This window comes from Zeus faber, assembly GCF_960531495.2.
Source record: "Zeus faber genome assembly, chromosome: 12".
Taxonomy (NCBI): domain Eukaryota; kingdom Metazoa; phylum Chordata; class Actinopteri; order Zeiformes; family Zeidae; genus Zeus; species Zeus faber.
In genome coordinates this window covers 27,642,552-27,669,100 of record NC_137196.1, presented here as the reverse complement: position 1 = coordinate 27,669,100, position 26,549 = coordinate 27,642,552, and the positions used below count along the sequence as shown (strand labels likewise).

Below are 26,549 nucleotides of genomic sequence, written 5' to 3'. Positions count from 1 at the left end.
AAACCAACACACACGCACATGTGCACACACAGACACACACACGCACAGGTGCACACATACATGCACAACACACACACACACACACACACACACACACACACACACACACACACACACACACACACACACACACACACACACACACACACACATACATACACGCAGACACACATTTTCGAAGCCCAGAGAGAATTTCCACTCTTCCAGGTTATTGGATTGACATTGAGAGTGAGAAATACGACTAAGAATCGTATTTATCTTTTTTCTTTCCCATAAAAAACTAAACAAAAAAAAGCAAAACGTAATAACTACCGGATCCTGAGAGTTCCAAAATGTTGGAAACACTGTTCTATGGGGACTCACCGGTGCATGAAGGGTTTATTACCTGTGATAAAGCTGGTTAACGGTCCCCTTCATATTGTCAACAAAACAAAGAAATCTCGGAAGGAAGACGCCGTGTGCCGACAACAACAACAACGACGACAACAACAACAACTTACCTGGAAGGTGTAGCGTTGGTGAACATCAACACTTGCATATTCAAGGACAAACATCTGTGTGAATCATTAAAACCAGGACTCAAAGCGACATTAACCTTTAATGGGGAGAGAAGGTCCACGGGACACGCCCCTCTCCCAGGAGGAGCTGGGAGCGCGACACTGACTGGCATTGGTATGGGGATGGTAGCTCAGGAGGTAGAGCTGGTCGTCTAGTAATCTAAAGGTTGCTGGTTGGATCCCAGGCTCCTCCTGCTAGCATGCTGCAGTGTCCTTGAGCAAGACACTTAACCCCTAATTGCTCCTGATGGCTGCGTCCGTCGGTGTTTGAATAATTGGAAGTCGCTTTGGATAAAAGCGTCTGATCAATGTAATGGCATTCAGCAAACCTGAGTGCCACTTTGACTCGGGGCTCTGGGACTCACACAGATGTTTGTCATAAAATATTCAAGATGTTAGTGACTCGCCCTCGTTAATACATCACTTTGACTCCTGGACCCAGCGACCATGAATCACTTCAGAACAGAAAATTCAAACAGCAATTCATTTCATCCTCACGTCACAACTCCATCTATCCGTCTTGTCTGTCTATCCATCCATCTATCTATAGAAATGCGTGACACTGCGGCTCGTTCTGATGACTCTGCTTCCTGTCAAATGTGTTTTCCTTTGAACTCAAACTGCGTCTTCTCTGTTCAGTCTTGCTGCAGCACCATCTTACCTCCACCAAACTGGACTTGGTCTTGATTTACCATCAGGATCGCCCACGTCAATCAACTCAACTATGTTTCTCTCAGCTGAAGTCAGCGGTTTCACCCACTAGTCGACTCGTCGACTACTGTTACCACTAGTCGGTGCTGTTGGAAGCAGTCGACCAGTCACGGACAACATATTATTTGTCAATGTCACCAGATTTTCGATAATTATTGTGTTAGTAAAATCATTTATTAGAATATGTATTTATATTCATATCTTCAGCCATGCTATCGGATATCCGGGCGGAAGACTTCCTCTTCCGTGCACCCGTCACTGTTTACAGTCCGATCAGCGGCTTCAGACGCGAGAATGGAGCTGGAGCAGAGAGACGACGTCTACGACCGGATTGTTTCACAAGTAGTAAGTGGTACATAAAACAAACAAGACAAAAAATAAAAAGCTAAATCGGCATCGGACGATAGCCGATGGGTTCCAAGATTGCCGAGAACTCCTCTCGCTGCTTGCTTACATAATAGGTAAAAGGCGACTCGTCGTCTTGGCAACTAGTAAAATTCAATAGTAGCGAAACCCCGAACTGAAGCCAGTGTCACAATGAACAAGAACTTCAGCTGCGTCCCAAAAAAACCTCGATATGCATCAAAATGTCATTTTAAACAGATATCCCCATCCCTTATGTACTTGTGATTTGAGTGAATGCCGGAGGCTCGTGGATAGTGCTGCAGGGTGTTGCGTGTTTTCTCCGTCTTTACCTGCCGATGCCCTTGAGCAAGGCATTTAAACTAGGGGTGGTCCCGTCAGCAGGTGCCGGTGTTTTAGGAAGGAATCCAACATGAACATGCACTTTCCACTCAGCGACGCCCCAGTGAGGGTCCAACCCGGGAGCTTCTCGCTGGGAGTGGACACTAAGCACCGAACCGTGACAAAGACAAGGTTCTGGGTTTGAATCTCACTGGGGCGGTTCTGTGGGGAGGGTGACTCCCCGCAATCCCTTCCCCGCCCCCTAGGGGGCTGCAGGCCCAAGATTCGAACCTTAGCTGGAGGTGTAAAAAAAATAGTAAGAACTATACGACAAACCAACGAACAACAAAAATGAATCCAATAAGGAATTGAGCTGCAAACCCCCTCGCAATCCCTTCTCTGCCCCTAGGGGGCTGCCGCTTCTCCACTTCTTTGTTGCATGGGGGCCCGCTCACCTTTCACAATTTCAGTGGGAATCGTTTAGTTATAAGTGGCCAAGCCCGCAGGATGTCTGACGGCAAAATATGTCCAACCCGGCTAAAAACTATCTGGAACGCATACTCCGGCATAAGCGACGAAGACGGTTGAGGCGGCGTTCAAACCGCTATGCCACAAGGAGCTTGTGGTTTCGATTTTCTTCCAAATTGATCCACATACGGAGCAGATATTAGTGAAAAACCAAACAACATTGACCCCAAATATTCAGTTGGTCTTGATTAACTGACACGTCACACGTCTCGTTCTGAAATGAACGAGATGAGATTTACAGACACTTTATGACATCATCATATTATTTCCTATAAATGTACAGAGTCAGATTGAGAATGTCCAGTTGGAACGTGTCCAGTGTGCGGCGTGGAATCGGTCACTCCGTAGCGTTTAGAAGTTACCAAACTATCGATTTAGGTGCATATTTAAATAGCTTCTTACCTGGTAGAGGTCAGTAGATCTGTTAGATTGATATTCCAAATCTGTGGTCCACACAATTTTGCCGGAAAAATATGAAAAATAGAATTTGAAAAAATACTTAAAATGTCATTAGTGTGTCTCTCAAAACTACTGAAGTGTGCAACTCAGTGAAGCGTTCAAGATCCAGCCAGGTGTCAGAAAACATGCAGATGTGCAATGGAAATCAGCCACAGAAATAGTGTATCACAACGTTTTTCTTATTTCATGGAAAAAACTCAACTTCACAAAATAATTATATATAGTTATATATTATAATACTAACGTAGATCGACATGAATACCTCATAATCTAGGTATACGAGACAACGCCATCTACCGTCACAGAGACTCCAGATGTACTTCAATGCCACAAGGTAAGTTATAGCAATGACAACAAATTATTCCATAATAATTTGAATTGCAATTAATGTTAAAGTTACATGAATGTTATCTGCATTACAATAGAGAGAAGTAATCTATTAAACTGAAATATACAATTGTACATAGAACGAATAAGCTGAACCCTGTGCATTGCTGCCTGCAGCTATATTTATTATTATTATTATTATTATTATTAATATAAATATTATGACATTGTATGCATTGTCTTGTGATGCGGTGCAGTGTAGTGCTGCTCGCCGACAACACGGTGGCAGTAGGTCTTCATGGAAAGACACTGCATGGACGTTACTTCCATGGGGTTGTAACCTTATCGACAAAAAGTAGAAATAGATTAGTAAGGGTGAATTTGTATAAAATGTGTGCAGAATTTATATATATATATATATATAGACAGGTAATTTTCTTATTCAATTTTATTATTAAAACCCTGTAAAACTAAAAAAATAAAATAAAAACAATGAACCCAAAGAAGAGTACTATGTTATCCATGTTATGTCAAGGGTCTTGTAACAGGAGTCGATTATTAAAGGGTCTTGCGGTTCATTCCAGTTTTGAAGATCGCAGAAGAAAGTTAAAATATTTAAAGGTGCCGGTGCCGTGTTATGCCCCGTGTTGCACACGTTAGTATAGATCTCCTGAGGTCCCCAAAAACATGTTTTTGAAGTTTTTCTGCTGAAAATACCACTCAGATTATGCATCCGTGGCATTGTAACGTGCCTCCAACCCATCCTGTTCTCGACAGGCTGTTTCTGTGTGCGTCGCTCTAAATGCAAATGAGCTGCTGCTTCCCACGCCCCACCCGAAACTGTTGTAGCTTGGGTGAGGGGGGGGGTTCTTTTTGTTTCATTCAATTAGGAAACGGAGGAAATAAATACACCTACAATAAAAACACTGTTTTTATTGGTTGGGTTTGGAGAAACGCACAGAGGAGCGGAGATCGCTCTGAACCGCCAACTTTTTTCAATTTTCTTTCAATTAAATTTTCAAATTATTTACGGAAGGTTAAAAATATGGGAGATCTGCGAGAAAATATTTAAACGGCAGAACAGCAGGAAGGGAAGGGCAAATTACCGGAGGGCCCCGGGAAATCCGGCGGAGACGCTCGGATGGGGAGCGGTTCCAACTCAAACGAGCCTCCACTTGACCTGGGAAATGCGAACGACTCGACTTGACCCACGTGATTTCTGACTGAAGCTACTGAAGAGCTGGCGGCGTCGTCGCACTCCACAGTGTGTGCGTTAGCACCACCACCAGAGCCAAATGTACGTGCACAAGCACCGAAAAAAGGGAGTTTTTCTTCAAACCTCATTTAAACCCCTCCTGATCTGTGATGGAGGGAAAGTGAGCGTTGCAGAAAGGCCCAGAGTCCCCTCCACCCCTCCCTCCACCCTCTCCCCGTCTCTCTCCATCCATCCATCCGATCGCCCACCTCAGACTTGTTTGCCTGTTCCTCCTCTGGACGCGTGTCGGCTCCAGGATGGAACAGGAAGTAGAAAAATAAAGGAAAACAAAAAATAAAAACCCACGGAACCCGGTTTTCCTCCTCCTCCTCCTCCTCCTCCCAAAAAAGCTGTTGTTGGTTTCACCCTCAAGCGAAAGTCAGATATATTATTCACATGTTTTCCTCCAGCGTCTCCTCCAAACCAGAAGCGAGCAGCGACTGGTGCTGGGCTCATCGATTTGCGACGGGTGGGGTGGGGTGGGGTGGGGTTTTCTGATTGAAGATTTGAGGGAATTCCTGTGAAATCATCCCGATATGGGAATGGAAATTATTTTGTTTTTTTTTATCTTGTTAGTGCACAACAGAGACATCTCTGCTCCATCTCTATGAAGCAGATGTGTGTGTGTGTGTGTGTGTGCACTCGCTTGTTCTTTATAGTCTTCACTGTAAAATCCGGGACTCGAAATCGTGATCCTTCATGGTCTCAACTGATGAACCCAAAATCTGAAAATGGGTATAATATTGACTTTTATAAAATGCATTTTGCTTGTTTACTTTGCTTTTATTGTCAACATTTAACAGCCTTAATTAAATGCAAAACACTTTTGAGTTACATGTTGCTCCACAGGCGATTGTGGCGCCGCCCCCTGCGGTCGCCTGCGCCGGCGCTCCGGTTGACTTTTTCACATTTTAGTATTTTTTTCCGTTTTTATCATAATGTACGCCAAAAGAGCATCGGCAGTTACTTACTGTATTACGTTTTAGGAATCACTTAGTTGGTCTAATAAATAATTTTTTCCGAGGACATATTCTGTGTTATCACCGGGTGCGTTGCAATACATTTCACTGCATATATGTATGAAAGTATGTATATGTATGAAAGTATGTATATGTATGAAAGTATGTATATGTATGTGACGAATAAACCTCTTGAATCTTGAATCTTGAAATTAAGGTTATTATTATTATTATTATTATTATTATTTATTATGATTTTTTAATTATTATTATTATTATTATAATTCTTATTATTATTAATCATGTTGAATGCTTCAGATCATACAACACATTGTTCATTTGGATTCTACAATCTCGTACATTTATTTAAGGCTTGCGCTTTCTGTTGGAGGCCACATCCTCCACCTGCTCAACAAGCCAACACGCTCCTCTGTGACGCTCTCTCAGGTTTCATGTTCTTAAAAAGCTACGGGCGGGGTCCACATGGCCGCCGGCACTTTGAACGCTTTTCAACCAACCCCGGCTCGCTTCTAGAGCCAAAGCAAGACGGGAATACACAAATCCCAGATCTGAGACGCAAAGCACTTTTCCTCCCCCGGAAGCCTCAAAACGCCCCAGGTCCCGCCCTCCTGGAGGGACGTTTCAAAGCTCGCGGCGGCCGGCAGCCGGGTGGAGGGGATGGAGCAGCATCCTTCACGCCCGGAGCTCCGGTTCCAGGGCGGCGGCCCCACCTCCCCCCCGGAATTTGGGGGTGCCTCCTCCTGTCCGGGGTAAAAGGGAGCAGCGGATCGGCGGGAAGGCTTTTGAGGTTCCTGTGGAAAATGAATGCGCGCGCACACACACACACACACACACACACACACACACACACACACACACACACACACACACACACACACACACACACACACACACACACACACACACACACACACACACACACACACACACACCTCTGAATAACAGTTCAAATAAATCCCTGTAACAGATTCTTGTAAAACAGACGAGACACTGACTGTTTGCCGTTTGGATATTATGTTTAAAGATAACGTTTTGTCCATTTCAAATACACATTTTGGAGAAAGTACTCAATGAAGATGTCATAATACCAGGTCATTGAAATGGTAATAGCAAAGACAGATATATCTATCTATATATATATATATACATATTTTATATATATACACACACATATATATATATACACATATACACACACACACACACACACACACACACTGTATTAATATATATCTAAATATAAATCCCTCAGATCACTTTGGTAAAATCACGTTTTCTTGCTTCACGTTTAAAACAAAAAGAATACATCTAAAATGGTCATCTCGGATTTCTCAATTAAGGTGTTTCATGATTATGTGATTTCTCAATTAATTTTATAATTAAAAAAAACCAAAAAAAAAACCCCCGTACCAACTCAAAAACAACGTCCGGGGTCCAACCCGAATGGAGGTCAGCGCTCAACGAAAGCTCCGACTGAAGGTCAAGTGAAAGCCGTCCCGCGCGTGGCGGCGAGGAGGAGCGCCCGCCCGAGGGTCCGGAAGACGCGATTCGGGCCCCCGCAGCCTCACCCGTCTCCCGGCGCTCACACTGCGCCTCCTGCAGCCGGGGGCCAAACGGCTGCCCTCCTTCAGGCGTTTGGTTTTGTTCTTCATAACACGCTTTGATTATTTATTTAATTTTTTTTAAAGGTCAGTTGATTCAACGTCCTTTTTTTAAACTCGTGAACCTCGCTGTCCAACTGAGCCTCCCCTGCTCTAACCTGGGGAGGCCACGACTTTAGGGGGCGTAAAGTTGCCCCCGCACCCAGCCCTTCGGGGCTTCCGTAGTAATGTGTTTTTCGGTTTTAAAAAAACGAGGTTCCTACAATGTTGAGTCAAGGTTACAGCGAGCTGCTGAAATCGAGTCGTTTAAAGGCGATAAACGTAGACGTTGGGCGAAAGCAGCGCCTCTGCCTGGAGTCACCGAGACAAAGGGGCTTTCCAAAGGAGACGCCTCCGAAGGAAACGTGTGGTTTGAACTGGAAAACTTTGTTAACTCTTGTTAAAAAAGCCAAAAAGTCATTTATAGTCGTGACAACTTGAGAAACTTTTGGGGCTCGATATATATATTATTATATTATATTATATATTTTTTTCCTTCAACGCCATCATGTTTTTGGTCGTGGTGCAAAAATGTTATTTTGGGGTGTAACAGATCGTGTCTTACTTTTCGGATGCGTTTTTCATGTTTTTTTTCTTTTTTTGATCGAAAGACGTTCCCGTCTGAGCCACTGAACTTCCCGCAGAATCAAAACCTCTCGCTCAAATTAATTACCGCCGCTCCGCCGCGTCGCTCCAGGTTCCCGCCGACAAGACGTTGGTTGCCGCGTCTCGGCGGATATTTTTGACTGCCTTTCCCCGTGCCGAGTGGGGAGACACGCGAGTGTAAATGTCAGGTTCTATTTGCTAGCTTTTAAAACGGGCGAAACCGGGCCAACTCGTATCTCAGGACAGGAGACGGGTTCGAACGGAGACGGACGGCGTCTGGGCTCCGTCAGACACGGCGGATCAGACGGGCGGAAGATGAGGAGGAGCCGGGGACACGAGCGGAGGGGGGTGGCGGGGCGGGAGGGTTGGAGGGGAAAACGCTGCCGGTGATATATTAATACACCGGAGCCGGATGCTTAAAAGCAGGGGGAGCGGGACAGGCCTCAGTCCCCCGAGCAGAGCTTCGCCGAAGGAGTGGAACCAGCGACCCGGGCCCCTCCTGGGCGGCGTGAATCGCGTAATCGCGAGGTCATTAACAGGAGGAGCTCGTGGTCGGTAAAGTTATTTAAAGCGATTATTCAATTTCTCGCCACATTGCCGCCTATTGTTCGGGGTACTTCAGCGTTTATTTTCGAGGCGGGGTCCTCGCCATGTTCACCCCCGACCGGACAAATGGAGCAGCGCAGAGGGGGCGGAATGGTCATGAGCGGAGGGCTGGGTGGGGGTTTGTGGAGCAGCTGGGTGACGGGCAGAAACAGCTCAACAACAGCTGAGCCCCAACACTGATACAGGACAGAGGTTACTGCTATTAATACACCCACCCCCACCCCCACCCCCACACAACAAATGTGACATTTGCAGCAGTTGCATTATTACATTTTTATTTTGACCTTTGTGCGCCGCATTTTTTTAAATAATGACGGCGGCGGCGTTTGAAACCGAGCTGCGCAGCTCAGGCGGAACAGTCTGTCGGCGGCAGGAGCCTCCAACTGTTATTTTGGGGGAAACTCGACTTGGAATTTGGACTGGTTTCAATCCCCCCCCCCCCCCCCTTTTAATGACTGAAACCCTAAATAACGGTGACATTCAGGTTCCCGCGCTGCCGGCTGAACCTCTTGGAGACTTATCTCCTTCTGAGCAGCAGCAACGTGACACCGCCGAGGCCCCCGGGGGGAGGCAGCGGGGGGGGGGTACATATGGAAGGGTGAGAACACACAGCAGATCCAAAGGGCGGGGCCGCACCCGTGGGAGTGAGAGAAAGAGCGGGGGGCGGGGGGTTGTGTAGGAGAAGTTTGGCAAGAGGAGCGAGGAACAGGGAAGTTTCTGTGAGAGGGAAAGAGGAGACGCCGCCCCGACTGCAATCTCTCGGGGCGATATTGCAGGTGTGATCCGGGGGCGGCCATTGCCAATCCCGTGTGCCGCGGCAGCCAGCGGGCGGCCAGCCAGCAGGTGAGGGAACAGGTGCGGCCGGGGGGGCATCCGCTGCGGCGAAGAGCCGCCGGGCAAAAGGAAGGGGTCGAAGGAGCTTCCAGGCCCAGGTACCTCAGCGTCCAGGAGGAAGAACTCTGCGGCCGCGGGTCAACGTCAGCGTTCACGTTTGGGCGCTGGCCGGGTCGGGGGATACAGTCTGCACGTCACGGCACCGTGGGAAGTCCACCGAGTCTCGTCGGAAACGCCGCTTCCACAGCGTCTCCGTGAGCTGGGGCCAAAACCACAACTTTGCACGTGCAGCTTTTCACATCTAAGGGCAGTCTGGCGCGATTTGTTTGTACTGTTGTCTTGGCGTGCACAAGCCGGCCAACCAGCAGCTGAAGGGCGCCGAGGGTGCTGAGACACGCCAGAAGCTTCGAGAACACTCTGGAATTCCCCTCCACTGCATTTTTCAAAGACTATCTGTGCAGCGAGCGGAAAGTTTAAAGGCAGCTGTCACCTTTTGCACCGTCCGTTACGACACTCTGCTCGCCAGTGCCACTCACAGATGAGAGGCGCGCAGAGGCGGACTTCTAACATTTTTCACGGCAGATTTTGGAAACTGAACTGGCAGTCCTGTGGGTTTGCTCCCCTGTTAAGCGTAAAGAAATCCAAAGCTCTAGGAGTGCGTGACAAACCCTGTGCAGCGGATCACATTCTTCGTGTCACGTGAAACAGGTTGCATGACCTGGGCCCTGAGGTGAAAACCGGTTCCGTAGGAGCTGGCAGCCACACCGCTGTGCTCAGAGCCGCACGCAGTCTGTTCTCCCAGACTCGGTCAGAAGCAGACTCGGTTGGGATCCGTCGGAACCCGAAGGACACGGTTGGAGATGTTCCTGGACACGGTGCTGGTGGTCCTGACGGACCTGGCGGCCGGCATCCTGGCCAACGCTGTGTTTCGGCGACACTTTCCTCTGTTTCTGTCGGGGGTGGTGGTATTTGGTCCCGTCCTGAGCCTCTGGGTGTCCCAGTACAGCGTCTTCGCCAAGAGGACCCACTTCCTCTACAGGTGAGGCTACTTCCTGGTTGGACACCTTACTCGTTTTGTGTATGCAAAAAGAACGCCTTGCAGAGGAAAGCGATTAGATCGTTACCACTTTTAGCTTTGGATAACTTGCATGGGCGAGAACTCAAGGTGATCTTGGCACCCTTAAAATAAAAATGTCCTTGCAGCACTGATCTGATTTTATACTGTATGACCCGTCTGCAGCTCAGTAAAGAAAAACATCCTTCCTACTCATGTTTGCTCTGCAGGGGAAAGTCTTCACTGAATCCCTGTTTATTTTTCCACCTCCCCTCCATGTTGAAATTGGGAACCAGTTCCACCAGTTTCTTTCTTTGAGGCATATTTGACATATACTGGGATTGTGTCATGATGTGAAGCTCTTAACATGAAGCCTGGTTGAAGGGACCAAAAAGGTGACGGATGTTTTTATTATCCCCACTACTTTGTGTGGTCAAATCTGACCAACAAGAGTTTGGGGGGCGGTCTGTGAGTTTTGTTAGCTTGTGTTCCCATAAGCAGGGCTGGTGGGCGGGGTGAGGGTGTATTGGGGAGATTTCTCTTCATTTTGTTGTGGAAGACAAAACGTATAAAGGGGTGGACAAAATAACAAACACTAAGCAGCTCTGCACGGTCTTATCACAGCCAAGGACGAAGAGGGCATTGTACAGGGCTGTTCCCTCATGATGTCCCCATACTCTGCGTTGATAATGCAGGGTGTCGGTAAACCTGCTGCCAGGGCCGCTCCAACCACCTCATCGAAACGTCACTGTTTCTTTAGTGGGAAGTTCTGGAGGAAAGAAGCAGCGTGCAAAGTTTTCACCTCCTTCATCCTCAGAGAGCTGGATGCTTGATCATATAATATCCCACGACACACGGACTGTAAGGCAGCATTACAGGAAGAGAGAGGCACGCTGTTCTCAAATGGGCCCCATTATGCTCCTTTTTAACACAAGTTAATATAGATAAAGTCTTTTTGCTATAAATACCACTCAAGATGATGCATTGGAGACATTTTAACATCCCTCTAAATCATCCTGTTCCAAGACTTTTTACAAGAGTTTTTGGGATGCAGCCACCCTCTCGAGGCCCCGAGTTCTATGAGCCAATTGGATTCGAGCACAAGTTCCAGGTTCTGTGAGCCCAACGGGGTTTGAGCTTTATTCTGGGTTCTGCTGTATTTAATCTGCAAACTCTCACTTATTTCACCATATCAGTCCACCAAAATCGGTTTCTGAACAAAGTCTAGGTGATGAATAAGCAATTCCAGCGGCTGAACGTTCACTCATGTTAGATCTAAAGGCCTCATTTAAAAGCCTGTTCCTTTTGTTGCCGTTCTCCAAGCTTGTGGGGGGCACACCGGCACGCTGGGATTTTTTGTTTCATGTAAATGTCGGAAAACAAAATAAATACATCTACAATAAAAAAATAAAACAAAACACTATTAATTGGTTTTGTTTGGGGAAACGCACAGCGCCTAGTCTATCCGCAACTAAGCCTATAGTAGAAACACAGGTATTTTCTAAACACAAGGTTCTATCCTCTGCAGTTTCTTCACGGACAGTTTTTAGCTTCAGCATTCATTCCCCTCTCTTTTAAAAGATTTATGCTGGTCTTCGCGGCAGCGCTTGTTATTCTGTGTTATTTCTCCAGCCGCGGGTGGAGTTACTTTCAGACGTAGGGGCCGTGTTTCACAACGGCTTCACAAACGACCGACTGAATCCAGGCCCATCAGAAAGCCCAAACGTATGCGCACAAGCACTGAAAAAGTGAGTTATGGCTCAGGGCGGCCCTACTCTTTATTAGTTCCTTCATATAAATACAGAGTTTTGCACATCAGAGGAAAGTAAAAGGACAAGGGAGAAATATGCGTGCTGACCTTTACATTGACGAGCTACACAACCCTTCATTGTGACAACATTCTTTGAGCTACGTGGCCTTCCAACAACGCATAATCACCTTAGCAACACATTTCCAAAATAGTGTACCAACCCCCATGAAATTAATCATAGGAGACAAGAATTCTCTTGTGTTAGATAAGATTGGGTCGGAAAAAAACAAAAACGACCGAGACCTCCAGATTGTTCAATGATTCACGGCATTATTATGGGAATCCTGTCCTCATTTTAATTAAATGTTAAATGCCATTCTGATCCGAGAATCATTTTCATAAGCCAACGTGACAAAATTCAATTGTAAGATTTTTACTGCTTGGTGTCGCTTAATCAGGGTCATGTGTCTTGCTGTCCTGAGGGATTTAAATCTGCCTGCCGATCATTCATCTCTCCTTGTTCCCTCTCATTCCACCCTCCTGTCATCCATCTCTCTCCCACTCCTCTAGGATGTTCCTGCGCTCCGGCTGGGGCTGGACTTGCATCTTCGTCGGGTGCTTCGTCTTCCTGCTCTCCTTCTCCGCCCGCCGGTCCATCTCCCTCACCCTGCGCCACCTCTCCCGGCTCGGGGTGGCCGGAGGTTTGTGGCTGGGCTTCCGGAAACTCCTGGACCTTCTAGAGAACGCCACCGGTAGCTGCTACGAACCCCTAGCGGCCCCCCTGGAGGGTAGGCAGGCGGCCGCGGCGGCAGGCCAGCCTCTGCTGCTGCTGCGGGAAGGGGAGAGCAAGTCCGAGTGCCTGGCGGCCGGGATGATGTGGCGGGGGTACGAGGTCTCGGAGGACATCTTCCTGCTCTGCATCTGCTGCCTGCTGTTGGCCGAAGAAATGGCGGTGTTCGGGCCCTATCTGAACGTGGGCGGGATTTCAGGAGCACCTCTCAGGATCCTCTTTGTCTTCTGCATTCTGCTGCTGACATTATGGGTGTTCCTGCTGTTCTGTCTCCTGGCTTACTTCCCCGAGTTCCCCACACAGCTCCTGGGGGGTGCTCTAGGCTGCCTGACCTGGAGGGGCTTGTACCAAGGCTGGTACCCACTAGGCCCCAGCTGGTACTGCCCAGGACTGCCCGGGTTAGGACTGCTGGCCAAGACCGCAGAAAAGGAAATGAGCCAAAAACAACGCAACTAGCAGCGGCGACGGCGATACAAGAGGGACGTTTATCTACCCAAACATGATGGACGGATCTCATCAACACGTTTAGTTAATTGGCTTGAAGTGCCAAAGCCGTTCAAGATTGTGGCGTGTGATGGATCGATGGAAACATTTTCTACCCAACAATGGGAAAGTGGACATAAAGAAACAGACCGGTTACTCACTCCATCTTTATAAGAGGAACAGCAAAACAATTACAGTAGAGTGACTGCGGCTGCCAACAGGAGGCCCAATATTCTCGGGGCCTTTTTCATCTTATCTGAGGATTTTGCTACGGCCACTACACCGCCGTTGTTTCTTTCACTCAAAGAATGTGATGTCAATATATAAGCTCAATAAGTTTCCTCTAACTGAAATAACAAGGTGGTGGGTCTGCTTGCATGTAAAGCCACCTTCTTCTGAACCCTCTTCAGTAAATATATTTCAAAGGCTTTCAGATTGTTTTTCCTAAGACAGCAACAACTGCAGAATAGTGGAGGCCTAAGTTTGTTTAATTGTTTTTAAATAACCAAGACATCATGAAGGCCATTTTTCCTCCCAAATACATTTTATTGACAAAATGTCTCCATTGTATGTACAAAATACCGGACATCTGATTTGATCTAAATAATTACATACGTACAGCATCAATTTCACCCAACAAGGGGGATGAAGCTGTAGCTATCAGTCATCGCTTATATATAAAAAGTATATTTCCCGCATGGAATACACTGACAAATGATTGCAGATTTTGGTTGATTAAATCTGGTTATACCTTCAACGTTGTAGACTTCCAATTTAATGTTTGGAAAAAAAACAAAAAAAACCAAAACAAAACAAGTCCAACTTTAAAAACATGTGAAAATAAGAACAGGGTTACCAAAATACTCCTTCATTAAAAATAAAAAAAAATAAAAAAACAGACAGACTGAAGACTGTATACACACACAGCTACCATCCTTCCCCCACAAGGAAAACAAAGGCATTGTTTTGGTTAATGTAGTAAAGCGTCCCGAACAAGAACATCCAAACCATGAAGGTAAAACAGGGCAGTCTTCAAAGCTCGGTAGATGCAGATATGACATTTATAATCACATGGCTTTTTTTGCACACGTTTTCGACAAGTAACTCAAACGCTCTGTCAATAAACAAATCGGGGGGGGGAATAAAAGGCTAAAAGGGTATCTTTCTGGTATTTTGATATATTATGTAGACTGTTGTGGATGAACAAAGTTCATAAACCCATGACCTTTGGTCAATGTTGTGTTATTATTATTTGTTTTTAATAAATATGACACCCGCTAAAGTTTAATGAAAAAAAAAAAAAAAAAAAAAAAAAAAAAAAAAAAAGAAACAAAATCATGACTTGGCCTGACGCAGTGAAAAGGCCGCACAGAACGCACCGTTGAGGACGACAAACCAAATTCATTGTTATGTGACCCAGAACAAGAACCATCGAAGTGTAGTGCACTAGGTATTTAAAACTTTTCAGGCACAACGCATTTCCAGCTTGAAAATGTAAGATAAAAAATTGCATCTATTTTGCATCCAAGTCTTCATTCAGACCAGGGTGTGTGTGTGTGCGTGTGTCAGAGCTAAAAATCAGCCTTGCTACTGGCGTCACATTGTCATCAGAGATCAGAAGCGGTGGGTCGCGGATCGGAGAAGAGGAAGGAGAACCTGAGGCATCAGGAGAGCGAGGGAATACAGGAGGTGATGGAGTCCAGGGGCTGCCAGTAGCAATCCATCATGGCGTCGTAGAGCTCCTCGCTGCGCTGCATGAAGTCCCTGTTGCACTGGTCCACGTCCACGTCGGGCAGCGGCTCTGCCACACACACACACACACACACACACACACACACACACACACACACACACACACACACACACACACACACACACACACACACACACACACACACACACACACACACACACACACACACACACACACACACACACGTTAGATGGAGGTCTTGATACAGATGGGAGGGACGTTCAAAGCTACGAATTCAGATTTGCATGTTTCGAATCGACGACTTTCCCGTTTATAACATGCCAGTTACAGTGCGATTCGTGTTTTGATACCGCAAAAAAAAGGAATGCCGTACAACATAACACCGAATATAAACGATTGTATTCATTGACCACAAAAGTAGGATCGATCTAGACTTTAAGCAGGACGGAGAGACCCGGCCTGTCTTTTCCTTTTTAGCAGGAATTACAGCCCGTTTGAAGTGGAACGGCTTAATGGGGCTGTTTGTATGGTTCCACAGATGGACACGCTTGGGGGACGTTGGCTATGCATCACAGTTAAAATTAAACTTGCGTTTTGTCCACTTATAGGAGGGAATCTAGCGCTTCGCCGTGCATTGAATGTGTATGGTTCACCCCCCAGGAGAACCAACGCGATAACTAACCTAATTAAAGAGGTTCTGTACTGAGCATTAGAATGTGTTTTTGAGTCAAGTAAAATATCTGTTCTGTCTGTTCACAAATGAAACATCAATCCTGGTCAAACTATTAAGGGGCGATGCAATCCCCACCAATCGCCCTGAAGTGACGGAGTGAGGACTTTGAGGCCACGCCCATTTTTATTTATTTATTTATTTATTTTTAATAGACGCCCCCTTCTCACCCCGACTGCCTGGCCTTTACCTCGACTGTGCAGTGGCTGGAGGGAGGCTCAAACCAGGGGGTGGAAATGCCTCTTTAACAAGTTAACCCGAAAAAAAAACAAAAAAAACCCTTCACATTAAAACCAAAACAAACACGAGCGGGGGTGCTACCTTCTCCGTTGTCTGCGTCTCCCGTCTCCTCGTGGCCTTCCTGTTCAGGACGAGAGAGGAGCGGGCCCCAGTTACTCTGCGTGCGGACTAGCTTTACAGGGACATTACACCAGTAAATAAACATTTAATTCTGTTCAAGATCTCCTTTGCGGCGGAACCACGACAATCCCTGTAAGGAACGCGCAGGGATTGTCTTTCAGGAAAAAGAAAAAAAGGAATTTCCTTGAGAGCTTGAGCAGCAGACTTCTCTCTGCCGCGAATCGTAAAAGTCAGGTAGAGGATTTTCACTGCACTGAAGACAACACAGGGAGCTGCTTCACGGACCAGCTCATCTGTAGATTAGTGACTCTGGAATTTTAGTTGCACCCACAGTTGGCTGAATACATTCTCTCAATACTGGATCCATTAACAGGTCTCCAAACGATCAAAAATTTAGGTATTGGTTAAAAAAAAAAAATACTGTTGTTTTCCTTCAATGGGTGGCTGAGACAATGAGCCCTCAAATGTGCACCGACGGAAGAGACACGTGAAGACAGCTAAAAAGGTTTGGACTGAAGCAGAAATTATGATATGCAGGCATCAAAGGATAGGCTTGCTATATTTCAACCCAGGCTTTATTAAAATGTGTTTTCCATCATTTATATCCGTCCATAGCACAAGCTCACTCATCGCTTTATTAGTGAGAAACGTACCACTCTGCTGAACCGCCTCACTGGGCTTTAACGCAGCCCAAAGGGACAAACGTTTAAGCCTTTAAAAACATGTCAAACGTCCCTTCTGAAAACAGAAAATGCACAACATAGTCAACCGGTCTTTATATGTTGAAAAAGGTGGCAAACCACACCTTTGATCGGGTCTTTCAGGGTTTGATTGTTTTAACGACTGCCAATCCGCTCTTTTGGCTACATCCGCACTGAGGTAACAGACTAGAAACAGGAAGTTGCGCTGCATCCTACCCGCAACCTGTTGTAAGCAAAGGCCAAGGTTGGATGAAGACCGATCATTTTTGGAAAGGAGATTGAGAAATGTCTCTTTAAGTCTTAAATGTTTGGCCCATGAGAAGATGCAGCAGAGTGGTAAGTTTGTCAACAGTAAAGTGTTCCGCACAGTTATTATAATGACTGGAAGCTACAATTCAAAAAGGCCCGAGTTGAAAAACAGTGAAGCTATCCTTTAAGTGTTTGTGTGTGCGTGAATCACCTCTCCAACTCCAGACATGTCGGTTGCCGTGGGTGGCATGCCCGCGGGCGGAGGCGGCCCCATCATGTGTCCAGGCGGAGGGTATCCGTAGGCCCCGTAGTTGTAGTTGTAGCCCGTGTTGTACCCCCCATTGTAGCCGGTGCTGCTGTAGCCGCCGTACTGGTCGTATCCCGGCCACTGGGAGTAGTAACCCGGCTGCCCCGCGCCACCATGGCTGCCGTAGTAGCCCGCCTGTTGCTGGGTGTAGTTGCTCTGGTAACCTTGTCCCTGTCCTCCCTGGTAGCTGCTCATTTTCTGGCTGAAGAAATGGAGATCAGTGATCGCACACTTCTTTTTATAGAGTGTGAGACTCTGCTTCGGGGCTGCAGGGGCTTAACCAGGGTGTCCGCAGGTATCAGAGTCAAATTTAATACTTTTTAAGACCTTTGAAAAAAAAAAAAAAGATTCCTATCTATCTGGTTGAGGGGTAGGGGTGCAGACACCTAGTTATCACTCAATTCCTATTTCTGTGCGGTCAGAAAGTCATTCTGAAAGAACAAACGTGCACATGTACAACACACGTCATGCAGAAGAGATGGCAGGTCGGCTCGGCCGGGGTCCTCTGCGTCGCATCACACAACACACACTGCATCAGCCCACCCGGCACTAGGGCTGCAGGATCAAAATTTGAAATTTAGAATACTGAAATCACCATTACATTGTGTAATTTTGAATAAATAAATAGACTATAAATGTTTTGGTCTTGTTTTGATTTGAATATATCTGAATATTTAAAATCATAAAGCAAACAAATTCTAATGGGATTATGGAGGAATATCTGCAGCCCTACCTGGCACCAGCGGATCTCCACCGCTTCGATATGGAGGCCGCGCAGACGCACGAAAGTGAGAGTTGACGACCACGCCGATCGTGTTTTAGTACACGTAGAAGACAAGACACAGGTAGTAATTTGCCTTCTATTACCAGCGTTGCCCTTTGGCAAAAATGGCATCTGCTTTTCTGTGCTTATGTTGGTAAGACACTTCAAAGTAGCAGGGCTGGATTGCTATTGTTATTGCTCTGACTTCTTATTTTATTTTTAATCCTAAGTGTTTTTCAGGCTTAAAGTATCTGAAACACGGCAATGGCAGAGCGCACAGATATGGTGCAGGTCTCGTTAAAACCAGGACCTTTCGGACACATTGTCGGTTCGAGTTTGATTAATATTGACCTACATTTGGAGCATATATTAGTGAAAAACTGTTGCAATTTCATTTGTTTCAGCAGCGGGCCGCTTTGTTACATCTTCATCCAATGTTATAAAAGTCCAAGCTTCGTCTCTCGGAACTCATTTGCATCCAGCCACTTCCTGGTGCGACACCTAGACAGACAACTTGGGCGATGCTGCAATTGAAGGAAACTCTGAAAACTGTAACTCGCGCTGCGTTTTAAAAAACCCCGAAAAACTATAATAGTTCAAAGAAGACGTTTTCAAACCGCAGTAAGTTCGAAGAACCTTTGGAGGAACCAAGAGTATGGCTGTATTAACACAAGCATCACGGTGAGTTAAAGAAATGACAAAACCTGGTTTACAGCCACATGCAGACGGCTTCTTTTTGAAACTGCGTTTCACAGAACCCGGAAAACTGTAATGCGTACTGAAAATGACTAAACTGCATGCTGTGTATTGGTGCCTGCAGCTATATTTTAGAATTGTAATTATTCACATAAAAGTTACTCGTTGAGAAAGTTGTATTTCTCTACAAATCAAGACTCGATAGCTAACAATACAATGCTATTTAACAATGGCATAGCCGTCAGTACTGAAAATAATATATTTAAATTGAAAGTCAAATGGAACCATGGATTTGCAGAAAAATGACTCCCCTACTAAGTACATGGTTCTAGCATTCAACGCAACATGATCTGTGTCATGGAAAAACAGCAAAAAAACCGAATGACTGGTCGGAGTCATGGCTAGATATCTGATTTCTATGAGATCCAGGACCACATATCTAAGGCCTGTAATTGGTCTAAGGTCTGTAATTGTAATATGTTAAAATAAAAGGTAATGCCTGAAAGTGTTATCGAAGCGATGTTTTTAGTTTTCAAAACCTTGCCTAAAATGCACCTTGAACAAGCTGTTTCATAATCCAGCAACTTCACGCACCTCAAGTCAAAAGCAATTCGCATAAAATCCGCCAGAAGTGAGATCTCCACATGTCGACAGAAGAACCACGCCGACAGCAAGCGTTGCTCGGTTATTTCAAGGTGTAAAAACCGCTCACCTGAATATCTTTTAATCACCCAATAAATAAATAAAAAGAATGATGTGAATTTTACATGAGTGCTTTGGTACCTCTTGGCCACAGCGATGCTGAGTCGGAGCGGCTTGCCCCCCAGCACGGTGCCCTGGCACTCCTCGATGGACTTCTTCTGTTCATTCTCTTCCCCGAACTTGACAAAGCCGTACCCTCTGAGGAAGACATGCACAGTCACATCTCAACCTCCCCACCAGCGCCTGCCGCCGTGCTCAGTAATTAGAAAGCAAAACAGCCACTTATAATGAGAAACACAATATGATGGGTATTAATATGATAGAACTGAAACTGGTTGTTTTACTTTTTAATATGAGGTAGCATCACTTGAATTGTGAGTTGCTCTTGCTTATCCTATATGGGGAAAACAATAGTTTCAGTGTAAGATGGCAAGAATACATTTGGCTGTTCTTGTTGACGGAAAATAGACGTAGAGCTACCGATGGTGGAGGCCCACAGCGCCGCTACAAACACAGTCAAACCTAAACAGTTAAAAATCAATATAGAGATAAACATTCACAAAAGAAGAAAACTAAATGAGAAATCACATTACAGTTAATCGGGGTCTTTCCAGCACCTCTGGAAAGGCTGCAATACCTGGAGTTGCCATACTGGTCGGTGACAACTTTGGCTCCTTTGCAGGAAGGGTACTTCTTAAACACTTGGTGCAGCTGGTAGTCATCAACATCAGAGGACAGGTCGCCCACAAACACCGAAAACTCAGGCCTGGAGTGGAGGGTGACGGCTTTTTAGCACATTCACGTGAGTGATTCCTTGTGATACCTAGTCAACAGCATCATCTTACTGATACTGATATATTATTACTATTACTGAAATATAATTCTTCATGATATTTTGAATGGCCATACAGACTATAACAGGTTAATGTTTCTTTGCAAAAATAAAAGTGACACTATAGTGTTTTTGTAAATATTTCATTACAGTGAAGGCAGGGTCGGAGGCTGTGCTTAATCCATGTATTGCATATTGTATGAGTTTTCAGCACTGCTTCAGGCATTATTTGACATCAGGGTTTTTCCTGCATAGAGGATTACGAGGCGACCGCCTCCATCAGATTTTGCGTGGCCTCCAACTCTTGACAAAACTCTGACAGGTGTTTTTCTAAGGTTTTAATTAGCCTCAAAACCCTCGCGAGGGGGCATTCCTGCTCGGCGTGCGCAGACTCTTGCTCGCTGGAGGGCGCAGGGAGGGTCGAGCTCACGGGGCCACATTTGTGCACGCGGAACTGAAATGCTCCCTCGCCAGGATGCTTTTCCGCTCACGGATACAGTTCTGTGCGCGGGCAACCAACGAACACCCACTGACCTCTACCAGGTATATAAATACACAGGTAAATCGATAGTTTGGTAACTTGTAAACACTACAGAGTGAATGATTCCGCGCTGCACACTGGACAAGGTCCAACTGCACATTCTCAAAAGGAATCTGTACATGGATCGACTTGGATGAAACTTCAACCACAAGGTCTTTGCGACAGCGCAGTTCAAACAAGAAATAAACCGTATTGCTGTGTTATGCCGAACTTGGTTGATTATTTTTCCTTATTTTTCCTCTTACATTAACAATAAGGGGTTGGGCTGGACCCCTAGTAATAGTATAATAATATAATTTACTTAATTTATAAGAATAAAATAAGAATACATCTCCTTTGTTTAGCCTCATATTTAGCATTTTCCTTTCAGTCTTATGAATGCTTCCTTAGATAACGTGACACACTTGAACATCGTTCCAAATGAGCCCGGAATGAGTTTGAAAGAGAGAAGAGATATAAAAAAAAAGAAGTTACCACCGTAACAATTTTCCTGGCCCTCCAGACGAGGAGGCCTTGGACTACAAGGAGTGCATGAAGAGGTTTTATAAAATGAAAAACAGGAGGTTGTGAAGCGTGTAGTGAAAACAATGACATTAGAGATGTTGTTGTCGATTGTATGCTTGTTAAACTGACATTAAGACGGTTTGTATCATTTCCAAGACATAAACAAATAAATGAACGTGACGTACCCTGCCTCTGGCCGCTTCCCGTAGGTGGCATAGTTAAGCTTAAACTTCCGGGGCTGCGCATGGGGAGATAAAAAACACACACACTAAGCCCAACTTCACACCAGCAAGTCCTGTAGTATAGCACTGATATTGCTGGAAAGTGAAAAGAGTTGTTATTATGGTTGTGGTTATTTGGTTTTACATACCTCCACCACACAGACCAGCCTTTAGCCCATTCCTCAGTTAGTTCCTACCAGAGACTCTATCCACCAGCTTCAACAAAAGTACATTCATATACAACCAGCTTCACAGCCCCCTTCGGCAGCATGTACAGGCAGACAGACAGGGGAGCTCAGTAGCTTGGCTGGCCCATGTGCCAGGCCACGCCTTAGAACACGGCAGCAGGCAATCAAAAAGATTAAAAATGTTAGACATGAATGGTGTGCTATCAAGCTTAGGTAAAGCAATGTTTTTATTATGTTATACAGTAGGCTTGGGGAGGATGACGACTCAATCGTCAATCGGCGATTGATCGATCGCCGATTGACGATTTTCTTTTCTTATCTCACAGGGAAAAATCCTGTCGAGCATTGAAACTGTGAGAGTGCAGTTTACTGTGTCTCATTGGATATATCTGCTGTCCGTTAATGACGAATAGATTGCGTGATCTGATCGCGTCACCTGATAGGACAGCTGCATATACGGTCGCTCATGTCGCAAATCAGCGGCAGAACTGAACATTTTACATGACGGTGCTTTACGGTATCTGCACGTGGGAGCGAGTGTAAACAAAGAGAGCTTTGAAAATTAAAACTAGGGTGAGGGTCATTGGATGGATCATGGATTATTACAACATTTACCTGTCTGCTACTGCGCCGCAACATAAGGTGAGAGTTGACTATTGTGTTTTACTACATGTAGATGACACAGGTAGTGTCCGTGCAACTTCATTTGCCTGTTACTACCAGCTTTCACCTCTGGCAAAAATAACATTTGTTTTTCTTTCACTGTAAATATCAATTACAATGTTCAAACCGACAAGTACAGGCTGAATAATCTTTTTTTTTTTTTGATTATTATACTTATGTAAAAATCGGGACACATTGGCTGTAGTATTTGTGACTTTGTGTTCTAACACTCATTGTGCAGTGTATTGTCTGAATTAATTACGACCACATAAATGGAACGTGACGACGATCTGGCTGCATTACATTATGTTCTATGCACGTGCACCCGGGCCACGATTGGACAATTTTAACTTGGCACAATCGCCCAAGCTATTATATATATATTGATATATATTCCCCATTTATATATAAAAAATGCTTTCAAAGCAGACAGCGCTTAGCGTGTATCCATGTGAAGGGAGCACAGAGGACACACGGACAATGCGTGATTTTTGAGTGCCTGCTCCTGTGTTGTTTTGTGCTAACGAGGATGGAAAGGGCCAAGACTAGTGGAGCTCCGCTATCCATGTTCAGATTAACCAAATATAGACAGGCAATAAATGAGCACTGCTGGATAGCACTGCTCACACTGGGAAAACAGATGGAAGGTGGCATTTAATCGTCACTGGTAAATATTTGAAAAGAGACAATCATTTCAAAGTTGCAGAGATAATTATATCAAGGGAATGAAGGTAAAATATGTGGAGATGTTTTGGAGTAATGGCAGAGGACTCACCGGGTTTGATCCAGGGACCAGTTTTCCATTTAGCCTGTGTACACAGCGGTCGACGCTGGCTTCATCCGACATCTCCACAAAGCAGTAGCCAGCTGAACCACTATGGAGGCAAAGAAGCAAATAATATCAGAGGGGGCATTTCAAATGTCTCTTAGTAAGTGATCGCAAGCTTGTTGTACGATGATGAAATTCAAGTTTATGGCTTCACTCAATGTTTAGCAACTAAACATGGCAAATAGTTGCATATCCTCCCTAATGATTAAAATCGCTGTATATTTGGATTCAATGTTTGATGCCCTTTTGAGATGGCGAGCGATTCAAATGTCTCCATGATCTGCCTTTACAGAGAGATTGTACTGTGTAGTATTGTGCTACAGTGCACATTCTATCCAGTTGCAGTTCTATGGCTCATACACGCAATCCAAGTTATTTTCTCAGCCAAATTTTGTAATTACACTATTTGCTTGTCCGTGATTTGTAAATCAGGAGGTGCCGGAACACAGAGAGGCTGCTGAACACAGCAGGTTGGTGTCAGAAAAATTCACGGAACAGAACAGGGGCGGGGGTGCCATGCCATTGTTCCGACGGCCAATTATTCGCAGACACGCAGCGGAGAAAATATGTGCCGAGTTCTGCCTGCCTGACGAGAACTGCATGCACCTTACAGGAGCACGTCGGTAATTTCCGCTTTAGCTGCGCGCGCTCCCAAGGGGTGCATGCAGTTCTCAGTGGGCAGGCAGAACTCGACACAACACCGGTACTCCCATAATTGGCACGTTGGCGGGGGGGGGGGGGGGACCCATGCTGTTCATAAAAATCATTACTACCATTCTGTGAAATTGAACGCTCTGCTTTTTGCAGCAGTGAACATGTCAGTATGGAGCCATTTCATCACATAGTCAACCAAACGGCAAGTTTGTATGCCTTAAAATTAAAGTAAAAGGAGCCACAAACCACACGTTTGACTGTGAAGTGAAATGGGAGTAAGGTTATTTAGTAATTTCTGCTGAGTTGTGAAACATTGACAATAAATAAAAATGTATACAATTCTCTTTGTAATAAGCCAACAAAAAAGGGCATATGTTTGTTGGGGATATTTAACTGAATTTACGAATCATTAACACATACTAGACCGTCAGCCTGACAGCTTTCTGAAATAATTGGAATAAATTAATACCAATCCGCTCATCATTGACAGAAGATGACCTTTAATGAAGTTGGAGACTGTAGTGGTAACGAGTGTTTTGACGCAGATGTAGTGCTATACCCGGTAATCCTGTGGGTGATGATCTTGACCCCGAAAGCCGTCTCTCCCATGGTACTGAAGGCCTGCTTTATGAAGGCTTCATCCATGTACGGGTCCAGCTAAACACACAGAACAATTCGCTTTGATGTGAGGAAAATGCACAAACCATCAAACCATTACTTGTATCATTTATTTATAAGGCAGTCAAATGTTTAACACAACTTCTGAAATAACAATTATGACATAATCATGATTTTGTAAATACTGGTAATCAGTGGCCAGTTATTTCTGAATAATGACCACTATTTGTTTATAATGACATTATTATTATATTATTATCGGTGCCTCCGCCTGGTTTCTGTACCCCTTCATCACTCCTACATGCACTTGCTAACACTACCAAGTGGCATCCTGTGACGCTAGCTGGAAAATACAGTGAAGACTTCTAGGCATTAACGCAGATATGTCCAAGTTTACATTAATAACAGTAAATTGTTTAGTCATTTGTAGGACAAACTTTTCTTTTGTAGGGCAAATAGTTGACTATGTTGTTGCAGTGGACTACCTTCCTTAGTGGGAGATCTTTCAATTGTAAAATAATTTCAAAACGACATTTCCTCTCTGTGTATTTTTTTAATAGTAGGTAGCCGTGAAATGCACTTAATCTCTCCTATGACATATTGAAATCAAATGAAAACCAAGCACTGTCAGGTACTGTGTTCGATTGGTACTCAGGGCTGTGTGATACATCAGTAGAATGAACCATGAAACCATGAAATATCATGATATGAGACCAGATATAGTCAAATGTTGTCTTTTAACACCGCACCACAGTGAAGTAATGCCGTTTTCTGACCTTCATAGATGTCTACCTCTACCTGCTTCGCCACAACACACGCACACACTCGTGGCCGTTTCCCAACTGTGTGTTGTGTGTGTGTGTGTGTGAACGTTATGAAAGCAGCAGTAAGACATCCCGAACCTGTGCTCCCAAACCACAGAGGGCGCGTGTTAGAAGTCGCTCAGCACGCAGGTGAACACGGCAGAGGCGTGCGTACCGTGCTAGCTGAGCCCACTGGGGTCAGTTACTGTAAAATACACAAACTAGGTTAAGCCCACAGTACAGTGCAGTGCAGTGCAGTGCAGTACAGTGCAGTACAGTAGTGCAGTACAGTACATTGCAGTGCAGTACAGTACAGTGCAGTGCAGTACAGTACAGTGCAGTGCAGTACAGTAGTTCAGTACAGTGCAGTACAGTAGTTCAGTACAGTGCAGTACAGTGCAGTGCAGTACAGTGCAGTACAGTGCAGTACAGTAGTGCAGTGCAGTACAGTACAGTGCAGTACATTGCAGTGCAGTACAGTACAGTGCAGTACAGTGCAGTACAGTGCAGTACAGTACAGTACAGTACAGTACAGCTAGATGCTAGCCGCTAGCCGCTAGCCGCTAGCATCCGGGGGCCATTGGACGCGGAACTAAAAAGCGCGCGTACATCACCCATCCACAGGCTGGTCTGTCTGTTAAACATCTCGGGCCGACTGGAGGCTTCTTCGCCGGTGTGATTCAACCACCGCGGGCCTTTCGTTGTCCGCCCTTCCACCCCCGAACGAAGCAGAATCCCTCCCTTCCGCGGCTCCACACTTCCCCGCTTCTCCCCCCGTCCGACCGGTCCGGCAGGAAGCGCAGGAGTCGTAACTTCCGGTTTGGGACCTTCAAATTAAAAGTCCGTCCTCTGGCGGCTTGCAACCGCCGTCAGAGCTGCTACGTCATGAAGGGACCACGTGGCGTCAGGTTCCTTCAACGACCCAAGAAAAGACCAAAGATTCGATTTTTTTTTTTTTATAATAAATTTGATCACGATATTGGCAGATCCGTAGTTCTTAAGTTTGGCGACAAAAAAACGTATTTGATTTGTTTTCCTGAATTTATTTGAGCAATAATGTGGAACTTCCTTGTAATTCAACTGAAAACACTAACATGTAATATCTGTCTTACAATATTTTTGTCTGGTGTAAAATTACTTCTGGCCCTTTTGTTATTATTCTGAGTATACGATCCCCTCTTTAAATTGTGTTCAGTCTATTTTCCATTTT

At 45.3% G+C, this 26,549-nt stretch overlaps 2 protein-coding genes across 3 annotated transcripts; one reads left to right on the top strand and one right to left on the bottom strand.

Moving 5' to 3' along the window:
* Positions 1–5,914: 5,914 nt before the first annotated feature.
* On the bottom strand, positions 5,915–26,112 carry trnau1apb (tRNA selenocysteine 1 associated protein 1b). Of its 2 annotated transcripts, XM_080010593.1 has the most exons (10): positions 25,949–26,112; positions 24,478–24,575; positions 23,211–23,310; positions 21,549–21,601; positions 20,124–20,252; positions 19,568–19,684; positions 17,230–17,527; positions 16,030–16,069; positions 14,921–15,065; positions 5,915–6,292 (listed from the first exon to the last, which is right to left on the bottom strand). In XM_080010593.1, exons 1-9 carry the CDS (start codon positions 25,982–25,984, stop codon positions 14,929–14,931), a joined length of 1,008 nt encoding a protein of 335 aa, XP_079866719.1. In that variant the 5' UTR covers positions 25,985–26,112; the 3' UTR covers positions 5,915–6,292; positions 14,921–14,928. The 2 variants fall into 2 exon arrangements, with proteins under 2 accessions (XP_079866719.1, XP_079866718.1); XM_080010592.1 differs by lacking the exon at positions 5,915–6,292 and having other exon boundaries at positions 14,171–15,065.
* Positions 9,038–14,021, top strand: fitm1l (fat storage inducing transmembrane protein 1, like). Its single transcript, XM_080010595.1, has 2 exons — positions 9,038–10,226; positions 12,562–14,021. Exons 1-2 carry the CDS (start codon positions 10,048–10,050, stop codon positions 13,235–13,237), a joined length of 855 nt encoding a protein of 284 aa, XP_079866721.1. The 5' UTR covers positions 9,038–10,047; the 3' UTR covers positions 13,238–14,021.
* Positions 26,113–26,549: the final 437 nt, after the last annotated feature.

Coding starts and splice junctions, on each gene's coding strand:
- fitm1l (XM_080010595.1), top strand. CDS start 10,048: ATGTTCCTGGACACGGTGCTGGTGGTCCTGACGGACCTGGCGGCCGGC. Junction 10,227..12,561: donor AGGACCCACTTCCTCTACAG/GTGAGGCTACTT, acceptor CCACTCCTCTAG/GATGTTCCTGCGCTCCGGCT.
- trnau1apb (XM_080010593.1), bottom strand. CDS start 25,984: ATGTTTAACAGACAGACCAGCCTGTGGATGGGTGAT. Junction 24,576..25,948: donor CCAGCCTGTGGATGGGTGAT/GTACGCGCGCTT, acceptor CTGTGTGTTTAG/CTGGACCCGTACATGGATGA. Junction 17,528..19,567: donor AGCATCGCTGTGGCCAAGAG/GTACCAAAGCAC, acceptor CCATTTCTTCAG/CCAGAAAATGAGCAGCTACC.